We start from the raw sequence: 18,529 nt of genomic DNA, 5'->3' as shown, positions 1-18,529 counted from the left end.
GAGCAATGGCTTGCGTCTGGAAATTATCTGGTATTGCCAAAGCTTCCCCCTCTGTGTCCGGGAGAGAAACGCTGATACAACGGCTCATTCCTGGAGGCTTTAGAGGGGTCTTGTGGGTAGACCTTTGTGTACCAAAAAGACACAACTGGGGCATTTGGTTTTGGAGTTGGAGACGCGCATTCCGTTCAGGGCTGAAGAACACAAAGTTTCATACCACATGGAATCACTGCCTTTCAACAACATGGATTCACTTGACCTGAAAGATATTAGAAACTGCAGCTCCGAGTCAGACACTCAAGAGCATGGTAAGGATGGTGGATGAAGTGACCAGAAGAAACCTCTTAGGAGCAGAAAATACACCACAGACTTATTAATTGTGGTTCAAAAAAATGTTTTAGTGTCTTCTGTGGAGAAATATATAGTTAGTTCTACTGAAGCTGTATCTAAATTGCTAAACATTTTATTCCATTTACTTTTCTAAGTGATACCACCTTTAATTTCTAAAACCTGGATTCCCTCTTTTATTGGTAGTAGGCTTAAAAGTAATGAGGTTTTACTAGGGTGGTGGGAAATGGCACAAAAAAAGTTTACTGGCATTCTAGGCATCTCTTTAATAAGTACGGAGCTACTGCAGGGCAGATTTAAACAGCGGAAATTAAATTTCAAAATTCTGTATTCACAAGGGAGAAGAGAAGAATAGGTAGCGTGTCTGTATCCATGCCATATTTGTTTGGACGAAATTGGCATGAAGAAAGAAACGAAGAAAAAGAAGGGTGAGAGGTTTTTCATCAGTGGTTCTTTTTTCAACATTTTTGCATCATTTTCTGGGTCAGTTGGACCGCATTAACATCCAGTGCTTACCTAGTAAACAACAGAGATCAAACGTTAATGCAGATTCGTCTATTAAGGCTATAAACACCAAAGATCTGGAAGGAAAGAAGAAATGAAGGTGATGGATGTCAGTTAGGCTGATAAACAACAATAGTTTCCAGTTCTCTTCTCCAAGCTGTGACTTCACTGTGGAGGTTTTAAAAAAAGAAAGAAAGAAAAAAGTTCAGTGTGACTCAGGATCGTAGTCTTAAAAGGAAATCTGGCACCCAAAATGTTTAAAGTACTGAGAACTGGAGAGAGTGACACATGCAAATCTCAAAATTTCTGTAAAATACAACAGTTTTAGGAATGCTGAAGGTAGATTGCGCTCTTTTATTCTTCATAAGATTTACTTTAAATATCCCCTTTAGCACAATCGCGCCAAAAAGCTGAGTAATCCCAATGAAACACATTTGGCCGGAATGACTGGCATTGTAAAATAAGCTTGCATAATCTCCCAAATGCAATGAGGGCTCTGTTTGCATGACAGTTGCACTATAATGTATAATGTGTCTTTCAATATCTGAGAGATGGGGGGGGGGGGGGGGGGGGGGGGGGTGAGATGCTACTATCATTATTATGCATTTAATGTGCACTTCACAGATTTCTATAGTTGGGGCTGCTCACATCTCCAGTAAGGTATGCCTGATCTAGAGCTGCACTTCAGCTGCAAACTCTTGAATGAAACTTTATACTTAAGTATAGAATCAAACAGATTTAGTGCAAGACAGATAGCACACGCCCTTCTTAGTGAAACAAGCTGGAAAACCACATTTACCTTAAAATGAAGCGAGTTCAGGCAGAGCTTGGAAGTTGCGCTTTTATAGGCTAATTAGCTTTATCTGGCTCAGTCACAACTGAGTGGCAAGCATGATCCAGTCATAAATATGCAGGTGTACACAATTATACTGTCTGACTGCACTGTTTGACTACACTGTCTGCTGACTGCACTTCAGGAAGAGGCTGTAGTTTAAGATCAGGATATAAGTGGTGTGACTGGGAGGATGTTAGTATTTAGCCAAAAGCGCTAATATCGCTGCTCAAAGCAATTCAGCGGCACAGCGTAAATGTGCAGTTGCATTTGTTTTCTTCAAGAGTTCACACAATAGCAGTTTCCAGTCTTGCTTTCTGTGCCAAACACGGTTCAGTGACTGTCACTGACATCATTTGTTTTTTGCCCGTATAAACATTTGTGAGCTCTGCTTTATTTTCTTTCCTTACACTTTAGACAAAACGTGTCTTCCTACTTGACCTGATGAAAAGCTTTACGGTTTACACCGTTGGCGACGTATAGGGCCACAACACAGCAACCCACCAATCAAACATCTGGGCAACAGAAAAGCTATGGAAAATGCAGGTCTCGTACAGAAATAGATCCTAACTCTTAAAAATGATAAACTTTTGGGTTTCTAAAAATGTCCTCGCTTCAGATCTCAACCACTAAAGGAAAAGAAAAAAGTTTTTTCTCACACTGAGATGAATTTTAACATGTAGTAATTTACAACGTTTGAGTTGCCCAACAGGGATTTGGGCAACAAAACAGAGCTCTATGAATTGTCCTCATAGGTTTTGTGAAGCAATTGAGAAGTCAACAGGAGAGCAAGAAGACTGTGGAAAACACTCAAAGACGTGTGTGCACACCATTAATCACTGTATTATAACGTCACAAGACTTCCAGTTTTGACTTTTGGGCTTTGAGGGAAATTCGAACTGTGCAGTGACATGCTAATGCTGCCTGCTGGTCACCCTGTATCTCTGAGCAAACAGGGACTGATACTATAATGAGCATGGCTTATGCAGTCATCGCTTGAAAGGCCAGCAGCTGCAAAGAATCCAACATGACAAGACAAAAACAGAGTTGGTTTCATTACGTGACACCACAAGTTTGCTTTCAAAGCATTTTAATAGCCAGTTTTCAAGTAAGAATGGCTCACATACCTTGGCTTAGAGCAGACATTGCATCAAAGTGAGATAGCCAGTGTTTGACTTGTTCTCCTCCCAAAGGTTTACGTGTGACCTGTGTGGGTGGGATTTGTTGACACACGATTTGTAAATCCTGCACAACAGAATGTTTCCTGCATGATATTATGCTTGGGAAGTGGATCCGGGCAACTTTTAAATTGTATTGAAACAATAAGAGCAAAATCAGATGGTTCTGGCCTTTGTTTGTGTGCTCAGCCAACATCCTAAGCGGAAGGATGAACAGAGGGAATCTTGTTTACTTCCTTTGTTGCCTGCAGGACCGTTGAAGGATGGCAGGCTGTGACGGCCCCATTAATCGCCTGTTGGTTGCTCATTTTTAGCGAGCGCCCAGCGCTGCCAGCTTTATGCAGCGTTGCTTGTCGCAGTGATGTAACCCGGCCTCGGTCAACTCAGCGGGTTAAGACTTATTCCCAGATGTGTATTTGAACCATTGGACTCGAACGCAGGCAAAACGTCCCCAAATTGCAGGTCTCAAATACAAGTTTGGCATTGAGTACTGAACTTCAAATAAACATGACATCCTTTCAAAGAATGAAAGAAAAAAGGGGGGGAAAAGAGAAAGTAATAGCAGTGTTTCCCTAAATTTACTTTGACTCACACTTCCCTACATTTAGGTTAATAATCGAGTGATTACAAGAACAATCCCCATTTTGCTTTCACTCTCTTTTCTCACAAATGCATTTTCATTACTTAGATGCAATCATTTGGTAATGACTTCCAGATTCCCATTTTCCTCTTTGAGCTGATGGGATGTGTGGAGTTATAGCAGAACAGTAAGATCTCTTACTGGAAATTTATGAGAGCCTAAGAACTGTGAGAATTATGAGTTCTTTTTACAGAAGACTTGTGCAAGAGTGACTAAGAAATCTACAGGGAGCAGCAATGTAAAACCTACAACAACAAAAAAGATTGTAGGTATGGACAGCTAATGCAAGAACTAAGAGGAGTGTTGTGTGAGAGAGTGAACAAAGTGAGAGTGAGATCTCTTCAGCGGAGAGGAAAGGAGGAGGAGCTTTGGCCTTGGGTCCCTGGGCACAGAAGGTGCTGCAGCATAGCTGAAGCTTCAGTGCCGATACAAACTCATCCTGCATTTTAGTTGCTCAGGGACGTAAAATGTAGGTAAAGGTTTGAGTTTTTGAGTACTGTAAAGTACATACATCACAACAAGGCATCCTGCAGAAGTGTTGGAGAGTAGATAGCACAATATTTCATGGCTTCCATTTTTCATTTATATCGCTCCATGGTTTTACTTCCTTACAGTTTAAAAGTTTCATATTATACTTTTCATTTTGATGCTTTGACAGTTACAGTTTCATGACACAAAAAAGAAACCTGCTTTTATGTACCCACGGAACATTTAATAACTACAATTTAAAAAAAATCCACCCCTTGACCAGTAATTTAAAAGTTTGAGTAATCAAAAACTGGACTACACGATATTTTCTCCATTTGCAAAGGAGGATGGTAAACATGCCACACAGAAAAACAGGAACATGAGCACCACGCAGGGTTTTATTGTCTTTTTTGGTTGTTACAGTACAGGTCACTGCTCACCGCTGTTCTTCTTTCAGTAGTCATTTTCACACATGCACAGCAGCCTTAACCCTCTCTAGACTTCAGACTATATCCAAAAAGATGCGTTCATCTTCCAGATCTGACAATTGAAGCCAACCGGAGACATTATAACCAGAATTCTGAATGTAAATCTACAGAAAAAAAATCCCCAAATGCTAAAAACTGACGATTGTCACACTCCTGTCACCAAGGAGCAAATAAACTGCTGGAACAGGAAACTTATTAGTCGACCATGTTGTTTGCACTAATACGTGCATGCAGCAGAGATTTGCAGAGACTTCAGAAGTTGTAACTGTACTTCATACCTTCTCTTGGCATACCATATACATAGGATGAATTAGGATGGCAGTCTGCTCTGCTGGAATGAGCCAAACATATTGATTGTGGTTGCACTCCTAACTGGCCTGTGTGTACCTTTGCAAATATGTAGTAGAAGTAGTGTACTTGTGGAGGAAATATGAGCCTTTTAAAGCTTACTTTGGCCCACGTTGCCAAACTTGATGGATTTGAGAAGCAGTTCATGCAGTTTCTATCCATTTATTTAGATAGTGGTTTTATAATACAGACAACAAAGTGGTTCACAGGAGGCCTCCTTGTGACAGTCTTATGAACATTAATTGTCCTTGGTTCTTCATCAAGAGGGCAGCAATGAAAATGCTCCAGTCAAGTCATCTTTTATAAACAGTCAGTGTTTTCGGACATTAGGGGAACATGCTTTATGTGACCGGGCAAAATGTAGGAACATCAACAGCGCCGTGAGTCCTGACTCCTGCACGCTGTGCTGAGGCAGCATCCTCACCTAAACCAGAGGGACTACTTCCAGGAATGAAACTGTTGTGTGCTGCGTGTAAAAATGAGGAATTGCGAGCAATGTCAAGGCCCGAGTTCACCAACAAAGATGTTTGAAAGGTATGGAAAACTTGCATATATTGTTCATTATTCAAAGTGCATTGCTTTATGAGCCACAGGTAATAAATCTATTTGGTATTTGAGCAAAGAAACACGGAGATAAATTCGATTTATGAAAAAGGCAACAAACGTATGTGGTTTTAAACAACAACTTCATTGTTTTAACACCTAATTTGAAAGCAACAAATCCGTCAAGTGGAGGGGAGAATGTGCTGCATGCTGGTTTTTGATATAACAGAAAAAAAAATCACTGAATCATACACCGAGGGTCGGTGCAGTTAGAAAGAATGTTCCAGAAGAGAATTTCCTGCTCATTATTGACTCCAGGTTTCATCGCTGGCAACCTGACTCTGTCTGTACACCGAAAACTTTAAACATTTGAGGTGAGTTAGTGTGACGCAGCTACAGTTTCCTTCAAAAACCATCTAAAATTCAGTTCTGAGATGTTTTCACTTCTGCTGAACCAGAGTTCATTCGAGGGTATGAAAACTTGGCATGAAATGGAGTTCTGCCATATACTTACTTTCTTCCACAGATTTAAGTTACCCGGACAGGTGAAAGCCACGGCTAGTTGGCAACCACATAAGCTTAAAACTAGGCTCGCAAGGATGACACATGATGTATGTATGTGTGTTTTTTAATATCTCTCACTTTGATGTGTTTTCAAACACTGCTGGCACACTAAATTGGAGCAGAAATATTGATCACATCTTCCTCTTCAAAGCTTTCCCATTGTTTGTCTTATGGCAAGAGTAAAACTCTAAGAACCAGAGCATAATGTTATGTAACAATAGTAATATTAAAAAAAATGACAGATTAACAGGCTACATAGAGACACATGCACTGAAATGGAGCTCAAACACATGTGCTGGTAATTTCCCAGCTTACTTAAACATGATTAAAGAGGAAAACATAAAATTGCCTCTTTAAGGAAATAAATTCAGCCATAAAAACAAAGGAATTCACTAATGGTAGAGGTTAATGTTCAAATGCTATCTTTGTTCAGCGAAAGGTTAGAGTTTAGTTTGATGAACCTGAGAAATGGGCAGAGACTTGATGGTTTATACTTACTTGCCAAACTATCATCTTATCTCACCCTTGCGCCTCGGCTTAATGGAGCTGACGAAGTGCCTTAACCTTATAAATACTGTGTGCTCAGCGAGGAGGTTCTTGTTTTAAGGCCATTATGACACCTCTGGATTTCATGTTATGTTTACCTTTTTGAACGATCAACAGTATTTGAATGCATTTTACCTCAACAGGGTTTGTTCACGGATCTGGAATCCTGTGTTACGTGCTCCTGTTTTTCCCATTTATCCCGCTAACTCCGCAAGGGTCTCGTGTTGATTTATCAGAGTGTTAAGGGTTTCAATGTTTATGCCTCGCACCTTGGATGACACCATCTGGTAATAATCTGTGTTTCCGTTGTTGTCTGCACAACGCAGCCCAGAGCTGCTCAGGACAGAGTCAAGTAAAGACGCTAATTGCTTGTCTGTCTTCCTGTGTGGCTCCATCGGGATATTTCACCAATATTTATTAGTGACTTTAAACCTTATCTCTCATGGTCATTATTTACAGTTACCTTGAATGTTGCAGTCAGAAGGGGTTAGGCTGGGACATGCGCTGCACCGTTCAAAATAGAATCTGTAATTTGTGGACCACAAAAGGAGAAGCAGAGCGCAGCGACTACACAGCATGTTATATCTGATGCATGAACTAATGTATGTACTCAGGGCCTCATACTAGATGGTTTTCAGGAAGGGTGTTGTCAAAGTCAAAAATGTTCTTGACTTGGCTGAGTGACAGATTTAATGTGAACTGGACTTCGAACAGCCATAGCTTGTTGTTTTACACAAACGACGTAAAGTACCGTACACGGGTCATCAAAAACAAGCCTTCTAGCATTGACACCATTAGCAATAATCTTCTCTCTTTTCCCTCCCCCATGTTAATGAGCATTGATTGGTTCACTTTGATAAGACTTCAGAGTTTGTCAATGTGGTGGGGTGACTCACAAATAGGTTACGCCGTGCTAGTCTGAGGTCTCCCTTAGAGGAAGGATGAGAAGTTTGGCCATTTTGGAGAGTGTCAGATCAGAGCTGCAACTCCTCCACATGGAAAGGAGCCAGTTGAGATGGTTTGGGCATCTGTCAGATGACTCCTGGGCACCTCGTGTTTCAAGTGTTTCAATCATGTCCTAGCAGAAGGAGACCAAGGACACGCTGGTGAAGTTACGACTGTTGACTAGCTTGGGAACACCTTGGTGTTCTGGGTGTCCCACCAGAACTGCTGGTGAGATAGCCGGGAGAAGTGAGGTCTAGGCATTTCTGCTTAGGCTGTTGCCATGGTGATCTGGACCCACATAAGTAGGAAAAATGGATGTATGGATGTTGTCCCCACAGGCTAAAAAGCAATGGAAGCAACATGCTGGTCCAAGTATAGCCAATCCATAAGTGTCATGAACCTGCTTGTCCTTATAATGGTCAACAGCAGGTGAAAAAGAGGTCTACTTGAAAAGAATTGTATGAGAAACTGACCCTACTTCTTGCTTGATTTATCTCCTCAGTAAATATTTTCCCAGTGAGTTGTTGATCTAAATTGCGAGTTGCGGGTCTTATTTAATAGAGAATTATGTTCATTTTGTAAATTATAATCACACAGAGTAAACTACAAGATAAATTGGGTTATGTTTCCAGACGTAGCTATTTGTGATTCCCAAATTGCTTCCGTATGAGAATCCTCTGTTGCTGGCTTCTCAGTCTGAGCCACCTCTGGTTTCAAGAAGATGCCAAAATGCCATTGTCAGGTGGAACAAACTAAGATGGAAGTAGCTAGCATAATGCATAAAGGTCATGTTAGCTACTTCCATCTTTTATGTACAGCTTATGGTTGTATGGTTGCTTCCACTGTAGCACACTGATGCTCGATGACTGATACCATCATTAGTGTCTGAACATTTGAAGACTCTCATTAAATAGATTGCGTATGAGCTGAATCTCAGTTATTTTTCCTGTAATTTACGTATAGAATATAAATCATTACAGATATCATCAGTTTGGATTTCTTTGGCACAATTTATAGAACATTATACGTTGTTCCGTTAGCTTTGCTTTTACTGGAATGAACTGAGAGAGCAGAACAGCAGTTTTTGACACGTGTCCACTCCCTTAGCTTTGAACTCTTGAGAACAAAAGAGCAGAAATCCTCACGAGTCTGTAGATCATCAGTAAAGTTCACGTGCCTCATTATGACCCAAGGGAAATGTGTTCAGAGTGCTGATGAGACTGTGACCAGCGAGCCAAAAGACCACCAAACCACATAGCGGGGAACGACACCTACACATTTGTATATTATGCTGAGGGCTCTGCATGTCTTCCTCCAGCGTTACACCATGTTCAGTGCTGTCATATCCAGCATCTAATAATTCCAAAGCTGGAGACAAAGTTCTTCTTTCTGTCAGTTTCAATGACAAAAGACTGTGAGAGATTGAATGTTGGACACTCATAATGTTTGGGTGTGGATATTATTGAAGTCCTTTTTATTTTCAAGTGTACTTCATTCTTTAGTGGTGAGCTCGATGAAGGGAGTGGACCCAAAATGACCTCACACAGACAAAGGATTTGCACATATGGCAATATATTACTTTGTTTTGAGAGCACATGCTCACTGAATTCAGGTTAATTAATTCAAGGAAAGACACTGAATACACACATTCCAGGACGAAAATAGAGAAAGAACATGGCTGCGTAAATTTACCCCAAAGACAATTTATCGTTCTGCTCCGATAAAAAGTGTCTCCTACTTGCAGGAACACTAAAGCTCACCGTGACAGGGAAAATGCAGCGTTGCCAGTACATACCTATCTTTGTGGCATAAACACACGCACCTACACACACACACACACACACACAGTACATACATAATGTAATGCATGACAAAGCAAGAGGTACCACCCTATAAATCCTATCCATATCTGGCAGCTGATACTGTGCAACTTCAAAGCTATACTTCATGATCTAGCTGAGGATCGCACTGCACATCCTCACAGACAGCTTGCCTTGGTATCAATTAAAGTAAGCAGTCCAAAAAGGGCAGAGTAAATCAAATACAGAATACTGGACAGGGGACAAGACACAGATGAGCAGTTTTTGGAAAACAGTCTGAGGAAGTTAAGACTGAGCATACTATCAGTGGATTTAGCGCCATCACATAATGCGTCAACTCTGATATCTTTTCCTATTGGACAGGGGATGAGTGATGCTTGAAATTATGTCCCCCTGCAGATGGGGGATGAGCATTCCTCCTTTCTGTCTGAAGACTGAGTTAAGGCTTATAATATGGTGGAGGTGACAGGAGCAGCAGAGCAGGAGATAGTAACTGTTTTTCCAAAGAAAATTAAACATCACCAGGAAACGTTACTTAGCAATAAACTGTGGTATTAAACTTGAGATAGAAAGAATATCTTAATGTTGAACCTAAGAGGACATGCGATATAGGATTGATGACTTTGTGACTTCAAAAATTATTTTTGATTTTATTTCCAAATCAATGTAAGAGAAAACATATTAATCTGTCACCTTGTTTGGAGATATAAGAATGACACAAAAGAATAGAGACTTAGTGGCCTCTGGCTGGGCCATTTAAGGACATTCGCAGAGTGGTCCTGAAGCCACTACTTTGTTATATTGACTGTGTGCTTAGGTTTGTTGTCCTGTTTGGAGCTGAACCTTCAGCCAAGTCTGAGGTCCAGAGCGCTCTGGAGCAGGTTATCATCAAGGATGTCTCTGTACCACCATGCTCTGCTGTAGGGATGGTATTGGCCAAGGGATCAGTAGTGGCTGGTTTCCTCTTGACATGATGTTTGGCATTCAAGCCGAAGGGTTTAATCTTTGTTTCAGAGAATTTTGTTTCTCTGGTCTGAGAGTCCTTAGGGTGCTTTTGGGCAGACTTTTTGGCTGTCACGTGCCTTTTACTGAGGTGGGGCTTTTGTTTGGCTGTTCTGCCACACAGGTCTGATTACTGGAGTGCTGCAGAAATGGTTGTCCTTCTGGACCTTTTCCTCTGTCTACAGAAAATTCCTTAAACGTCATGGCTTGGTTAGTGCTCTGACATGCACTGTCAACTATGGGACCTTATGTAGACAGGTGCGTACCTTCATGTCGAATCAAATTAATTTACCACAGGTGGACTCCAATCAAGCTGATCAGCAGAAACAGGATGCCCCTGAGTTCAGTTCAGAGTGTCATGGCAAAGGCTCAGAATATACATGTTATATTTTAATTTATTATTTTTAATAGATTTAAATTGTTTTGTAGAATTTTGAGGTGAAGAATGAATTGAATCTATTTTGGCACAAGACTGTAACATCACAAATGTGTTTTAAAAAAGCTCACAGAAAATAAACTGGAATCTTGCATCAAATGGGAAACCTTAGAAATTTAAGCTTGCCAGCGTTTTTGTAAATAGTGTTGTTGCAAACCAATTTTTCAACAAATTCAACAATTTTTGAACAAATTTCACATTGAGCCTTTATATCCTCTACTATGTATTAGAGTACCTGACAGTTTGTTGTGACTAAGGTAGAAAGGACTAAACATCCAGCACAAACAATGGAGATGGGTGCATCAGTATGAACAGTAGGAGCATCTGTGTGTCTGGCAGCCAAAGTGGTTGCACCCAGTTGATGTCATAGCTCTACGTGCTGATATGCTAAGTGGAGGTCACAGCCAGCGATATAAGAAGTACATCTGTTCCACATACTGAACAAACTAAACGTTATGCTTGACCATCCAGAATGTGCAACAGATGTGAAAAACTGCTAATAATAATTGTTTTTGGCAAATTTAGTGATATTATGTTTAATTGACTAAATCGTGCATCACAAAAATGCAGCTAAATGAGTTCAAAGAAAGCAGCGCGCTCCCTTTAAATGAGAAATGCGCTGGAAGCATGGGCAGGAAGTTTAACAAAGACAAATGATCTGAAATGGCTGGTTTCTACTGACAATTTTAAGCACCGAGGAAGAACACACAAGAGCACATTTTTATATAACTCTACCTGTTTTTCATTAAACCAAGAGCAAAAAAAGAAAACGTTTAAATTCTTCTTTCCCAATGAAAATCCCACTTGGAACTGCATTAATAAAACCTGCATGGGCTCTGCAGGGGCCAGCTGTAATTACACAGTCTTGTTGAGGACACTGTGCATGGCAGCGCTGGTGTCACAGGACAAAGAAGAGCCACTGCTAGACTTAAACAGCCTGAGCTTCCCATCCAGGGTCCCAGTTAGCAGCTGTGAAGAAAAGAGAAAAAGCATGACATCATATTACGCTTTTATTTTTGCACACTTTTTTTCTAAAACCGTGTCAGACATCACTCTTCTTTTTACCACCTCTCTATTTAGAATACAGAGTTTCATAACGGCACACCTAGATCCCCGAAGAAGAAGAGCACCACTGAGGTCAAGACCATTCTGTGTTCCCCACCAAAATTCTCGATTTTCCATACTTGCCATTTATCCCCCCCCCCAAAAAAAACATCATGTTGCCAGGCCTTAACTCTGTTATATAACTTTGTTTATTCAAACAAGGAGATTGAGGTTCCTGCCAGCAATACTCTCAGTGAGTCAAACATTTGGAGATTAATAAGGCACCCACACAACAACACAACAATAAACTAGCATTAATCCACACCCTGTAGGCAAACACACACGCACACACTACACACTTAATGACATGTGCAGGCTGCACACAGACAAGCACAAATACAGACGATCAATGCTTGACTACAATTTTTAGTGAGACGTACACAGTGAATCATATGTCTCTATCAGCCAAGAGAGCAGATGAGGCTGAGGAAGCATTACCTCAGCACTCTGACAGTCCGTCAGAAGCAGTGGGAAACCCTCTATGTGGGCTTTGCAGTGAGACCTATAGCACATTTTTACATGTGCAATTGTTCAGAATTTAAAAGTATACCATATTATGGAAAAATAACTCAAGATAACTCACAAACAGCTGTTATAACCTCTATTTCATGCCACTTCAACCCAAGTTTATTTTTACCACCCAGTCTTAAAGGACAAGTGAGCATAGTCTTTATATAAAGTCACGGCCTCCGGGGCCTGAAAAGTGAAAGTGAATGCTAAGGTGCCTGACGCCTCTGGCTTGACAAAAAGAAAAGAAAAGAAAGAGATCTTGTTGTATAGAAGTCAGGGGTAAAACAAACCTTAGGCTCACATTGACCTTTCACCCTCAGTAAACATCTACATGATGAGTTGATGTTCTTAATTGTTCAGTTCTCTTTCATTTTTTTAGTTCAGTTCTTTCTGACCTTGGTGTTAATTTAGTAAATTATGGTGTCCTCTAAAGTCTTAAAGGGCAATAAGATAATAATGACTCATATGTGATTGACAAATAGCTACCAGTGAGCGTGTCCAGTAAGATCCACCAGTTACTTTCCATGTTTCAAAAACCTCAATGATGACACTAAAAACATTGGTTAGGTCCACCCCTAACCAATGGATGATGTCACAGTATGTCCATCTTCTATATGACACCTTTGTAGGTAAGTGGAGAAAAACAAAGAACCAATCAAAAAAACCCAACATTTTACAAAATGGGAATACTCCATCAGGGAGTTTTACCTATGGTAATTATCTAGACCAGAGGTGGCTGTAAAGACAGCATCTTTTTTAAAAGCATGATAACATCAGGAATCTTGGCAAACAATGATTTGCCAAGTTGTGATAAAAAACACATTTGGTACAACAATGGTCCAACATTTTTTCCCTTGTACTAAAAAGGTTTTATGCGGGAGAAATAATCCTTTACCAGCAAGCAGATGCCTGTGCTGGGAAAGGGAGTCACAATAGCTGAGGTCTGAGGATGACTCAAACACACTAAACTGGGCTGGATGCATTCTTCCTTTGAAGGGTGAAAGTTGCAGTTTCTCTTCTATAGACACATTAAAGAATTCCTGGCGAGTGTGAATCCCAGAGACAAGTTAACTTCCTCATAAAGGCAACCCAGTGAGCACAAACATATTACATCTAAATATGCATAGTATGTGATCGTGAGTCTTTGTACACCATGACGTCCACCTCAATGACCTTAATCAACAACAGCCAGGCTGTCTGGTTCTTGCTCCGAGGCAGCTGAAAAGCCTAAAACAGGGATGTCAAACATAAGTCCCGGGGGCCAGAATCAGCCCAGGAAAGACTCCAATCTGGCCCACTGGAAGGCTTCGGAAAATGTGAACTGTATTTTTATAGGTTTTATAGCTTTTCAAAATTAAAAATTAAAAAATTTACTTTAAAAATTTAATTTAAAATTTGGTAGAAAAACCAATTAAAAAAAAAAAAAAAAAAAAAAACCTCCACCATGGCCATTCATATTGCACCAAAGTAAAGCAAAAAAAAGAAAGAAGAATTCCTGATTTTCATTTTTTGTTCACAACTGTAGACATTTCCAACTTTTCCAGTTGGGTCACAGTTAACAGTTAAAGTTAAAAAAGTCAGTTAACAACTTTCTACTTTATTATTACAGGACTTAACTGAGGAATGAACAACTAGAACATTTACTGCCATTTTACACATTTATTTCTGACATATTTCTTTAATATTGCAGATTTGTGGCACAATTAGGCAAGATTTTGTAATTATATAGAAAAACTGAGACTTATTGTTAAAATTGCACTTCATTTTAATTTTCTTAGGGATTAAATGTGTAGTTAGGTTTCTTTACACTAACAGAAAGGGGAGTTATACTGGTCCAGCCCACTTAAGAGCTAAGTGGGCTGTATACAGTCCACAATGTAAAATGAGTTTGACATCCTTGACCTAAAACTTATGAGAGTTAGACGACAGCTACAGTAGCAACCATGGTTTTGGATCAACTCTGATCCAAAACCACTGTTACTGTGATAATACACCAATGTAAGCATGTAGTGTTAAGAGATAAACACAGAAAAGTCCAAAGGAATCCAACACATTACATCTTTGCAACCTTAAACTTTTATTTTGCCCCAAACAAGCCCACATAATAAGGGTAGCTGAAGGTTTTATGTGACCTTTGGTATCAGATGTTTTTGTTAAAAATACTGACTTACTATAGAAACACAGAAAGGAGTCATTGTGGGTCATGACAGGTTTGGCTGACATTACAGCTTCATTTTCAAGACAGACACAGTTTTCATCAAGTTTGATTTCTGTGGAATTTTAGATAACCTTACGCACATAACCTGAGGCTCCATTTGAGAGTTTTGTTCATTTGTTTTGAGGTTTGGTTGAACAAAGTCCAAGTCCAAACTTTTTAGGAATTCTGAGTAAGATCAGAAAATCCATTGCATGGTTTGTCACGCATGTTGCATAATTTATTGTTAGCAACTGGCTCAACACCACGGAAAAGAAACCACAAATCAACAGTTCAAAGCCAGAATAAAAATGCCGATTGAGAAAGCAATGTGGATTAGATTTTCAATGGTGAGTCAAATTTTGGCACTCTGGATGACAGAAAGTATATGTCTATAGAAACCGGTATGAACAAATGCTAAGGATTTGATAATATGGCGAACAATGTGTTTTCCCCTCCCAGAGGATGCCATTCATCAGCTGTGGAGCACAAATTTCACAAACGCCAACATAGCAAGATGTTCTGTAGTGACCATGCTGAGAGTTGAAGGAGGATCCAGATGACAGATGGAAAAAGGGGCAGATGGTCACAACGGTTATCTCAGTCTTGACTTTACATAGACATGGGATCAATAAAAGAAATGTATAGCCTGTTGCTCGTGGTGATAAATAGTTGGTAACTTATGGATATATTCACACTCAGAACCTTTTAGACATTAGACAACAGACAATACCATCTGGGTGAATATAAGAAAGTAGTTATATAAAATATAATGTTTTATATCCTCCGCTTACCCTTATATTTTTTAAATGTAAATCTTTATATCTGTGTATCTTTAAAACATTAAAATTGCATAAAATGAGAAAATAGAAAAAATTGAGAAATCTGATTGTACTCACAGATCTGAACTTAACATTTTGAGTACTGGGACAAAGGAAGTTCACCATTATTACCTAAGACCACAGCCAACTGAAGAAGTTCTGTCTAATGCATGTGAAAGGTTTCGATACTTAAAAATGTCTCTTGTGACTTTGAAACTTCCTGTTCATTGCAGTTCCAGCTGTGCTGAACGCAGGCCAGGCTGTCTCAGCTCAGTCTGTGTCTCACTGTAATGTGACATTCTGGAGTAGACAGCAGTCCACCTCTGTATTTATTCTCTGGCTGTGACAGTACGAAGGGGGTAATGTCTGAGGTCAAGAGGAAACATATCCATCCATCCATCCATCCATCCATCCATCCATCCATCCATCCATCCATCCATCCATCCATCCATCCATCCATCCATCCGTAATCAGCCAATCAAATGGGCAGCTCAATGGGCAAGTAGAAACAACACAACATTAAAGTTGACTTGAACATGTCTACTTGAATGAGGCATGGTTGTTGGTGCCAGAAGCTTTGGTCTGAGTATTTGAGAAACTGCTGAATACCACACCCAGACCGCACTTGTGTCAGCTAACAATAGGAAGCTGAGGCGACACACAGGCTCACAAAAACTGGGGAACTGGAGACTGTAAAAATGTTGCTTCCTCAATTTATGCTGCAAGGTTTGAATGGTTGGGTCAAAATTTGAAGTAAAGAACATGAAAGGAGGGCTCCATTCCACCTGTGTCATCCCTTTTATGCTCTCAGTGTACTCGTCTTCTGATGGCTGCTTCCAGCAGGATTATGCACCATATCACGAAGCTTCAAACAAACTTCATCCAACAGAGTACCTTTGGAATGTGACAGAATGGGAGATTTGCATTTGGATATGCAGCTGGCAAATCTACAGCAACTGTGCTATCGTGTCAATCTCCCAGGAAAGTTTCCAGCATCTTGTTTAATCTGCCTGCAGTAGTTCTAACAGCAAAATAATGGTCAACCCACTGCTAGAAGAGTGTGCCTAATAAAGTGGCTGTGAGTGTACAATGTACATGAATCAAAGTGTTGCACTGACATCATTGGTATTCGTGATACACCAAAATTACTCATATATTGGTTTGTGTGGTGCTGTTAGGTAAAATAGGTAGTAACAACCAATGATTTTTACTGTTAAATAACCTAAAAACCATTGTAAACTAATAAAATAATAATGTAACAACATCAGAAAGTGCATCTTATTTCACTGGAGTCCTCAAATGTGCTACTTTTTCCAACCAGCAGTTGCAACCACGAAGATATAAAATTGAATTGCTATTCATTACAGCTGTAATTGTGCTGATCGTACTGTGCTGCATCTCAGGGAAAAACTCCAGGGATCCTTTTATATCCTAGTCCATCCCTGCTGTGTGAGTAACAGCTGCCAAATGGCCACAAATTAAAAATGATACAGTAAAAATGTCTACTGGGACAACAGCTGGGTTTTTTTTGCCCGGCTGCAAAAAGTAAAGATGATAAAAGCTGACATAGAGAGACAAGAAAAGCACTTAGCATGAAAAGTCACAGATATGACTCACTCTTTGTTCATCTTAGTTTGGATGATCGTACGTGTTAAAGTTTTGCAGACAACTGATTGTGTCAGCAAGTGGTCATGGTTCTGCGCTACCTCCAACACACTAAGTGCAAATGAGAACCAAGTACCTCAGAGTTCAAAAACATTCACTTAGTCCAAAGACTCTAAAAGAAGACAGTAGATTATAACAAAAAACAAAACAAAAACAGATGTATGACTCAGAAACTGACCAGACGTGTAGCGAGGAGGTCCAGTAACTTACAGTAAGATACAGTGGTGTGAAAAAGTATTTGAGCCATTAGTGATTTTTTTTAGTTTTTTTGCACATTTGTTACACTTAAATGTTTCAGATCATCAAACAAAGTGTAAAATTAGATACATTTTAAATTTTAAATTATGGTTTTATTTACTAAAGAAAAAAGCTATCCAAATCTACCTGGCTATATGTGGAAAAGTAATCGACCCCTAAATCTAATAACTGAATTGCACTGAATAAAAACAATTTGGCAAAGAAGAGTGGGCCAAAATTCCTCCACAGTGATGTGAAAGACTCATTGCCAGCTATTGCAAATGCTTGATTACAGTTTTTGCTGCCAAAGTGGTTAACCAGTTATTATGTTTAGGGGGCAGGGCTGGACTGGTAATCTAGCATACTACGCATTTGCCTGGTGGGCCAACGTACTTGTGGGCTGATGGGTCAATATTTCTTTTTTCTTTGTTGATAATTATACAGGCTACAGGCCGGCTTGTGGGGCTGCTGCACCCCGGCCATGCAAGCACTAACAGAAGCCCATTTGTTTATTAGTGACACTGGATTGCCCAATCAAATCTGGCCCCTATTGCACTCATGCACCTTGTAGAGTTTATTGTTGAAGACGCTGATAATGATGGACAAACAAAAGTGAAATGGTGCAATATATGTCAAATTAAGTAAATTAAATTAATCATATAAGCAGCAATAGTACCAGCAACAACCCCCTCGTAGTCACAAGAGGCGCTAAACAGAGAAGTGCAGGAGAAGGGATAGCAGTCTCAACAACAGAGTGAGAAAGAGATGGAGGAAGTTCTAAATAACATGATAAGAAAATGGTTGGAAAGTAGAGATTCAAATTTTAAAGTAAAATTAATGACTTCTAGTGATGTGTGAAACCACAATTTTCAGTACGATTCCAAGTAAATACAGGATCGCTTTTGCCAATACTAATACTGATATAAATACTTAACCTATGAAGACAGCCTATGTAGAGGAGTGCAATATGTCATGAATTATGAGATGAATCATCATGAAATGCATATTCTGAATACATATTAATGACCACAAAATCACTGTGATTTTTACCTTTCACAATAGTTACCTAACAGAACAAAAGAGATCCAATCCCAGTGCGAGCATCAATACTATCAATATTTTGATCGATCTGTCTCCCGCTAATAACCGCTTTGACTAACGGTTAAAGAGATTACTAAGATGTCCGAATCCAACAACAGCTTTACAACCTGATAGAAAAGAAAAACTTTCAATATCAATAATCCAACAAATTGAAATTGAAACAAAATACAGTATGCGTATGATTATTATATACACATACAGTTGCACTAAAAGCTACACTTTTTATTTAACTAGTATC

General features: G+C 39.6%; 1 protein-coding gene across 1 annotated transcript in view; it reads right to left on the bottom strand.

Annotated features, from left to right (window-relative positions):
- Window positions 1-8,255: 8,255 nt before the first annotated feature.
- Window positions 8,256-18,529, bottom strand: part of wdr27 (WD repeat domain 27) — a 44,820-nt gene continuing 34,546 nt past the window's right edge. The window contains exon 24 of the mRNA XM_005915460.3: window positions 8,256-11,628. Within this exon, the coding sequence (XP_005915522.1) occupies window positions 11,515-11,628 (114 nt within the window). The 3' untranslated portion in view covers window positions 8,256-11,514. The remainder of the gene's footprint in view (window positions 11,629-18,529) is intronic.

The sequence above is a fragment of the Haplochromis burtoni genome, unplaced genomic scaffold, assembly GCF_018398535.1.
Source record: "Haplochromis burtoni strain Fernald_Lab_line unplaced genomic scaffold, NCSU_Asbu1 Contig_12, whole genome shotgun sequence".
NCBI classification, from domain to species: Eukaryota; Metazoa; Chordata; class Actinopteri; order Cichliformes; family Cichlidae; genus Haplochromis; species Haplochromis burtoni.
This window is presented reverse-complemented; position numbering and strand designations above follow the sequence as displayed.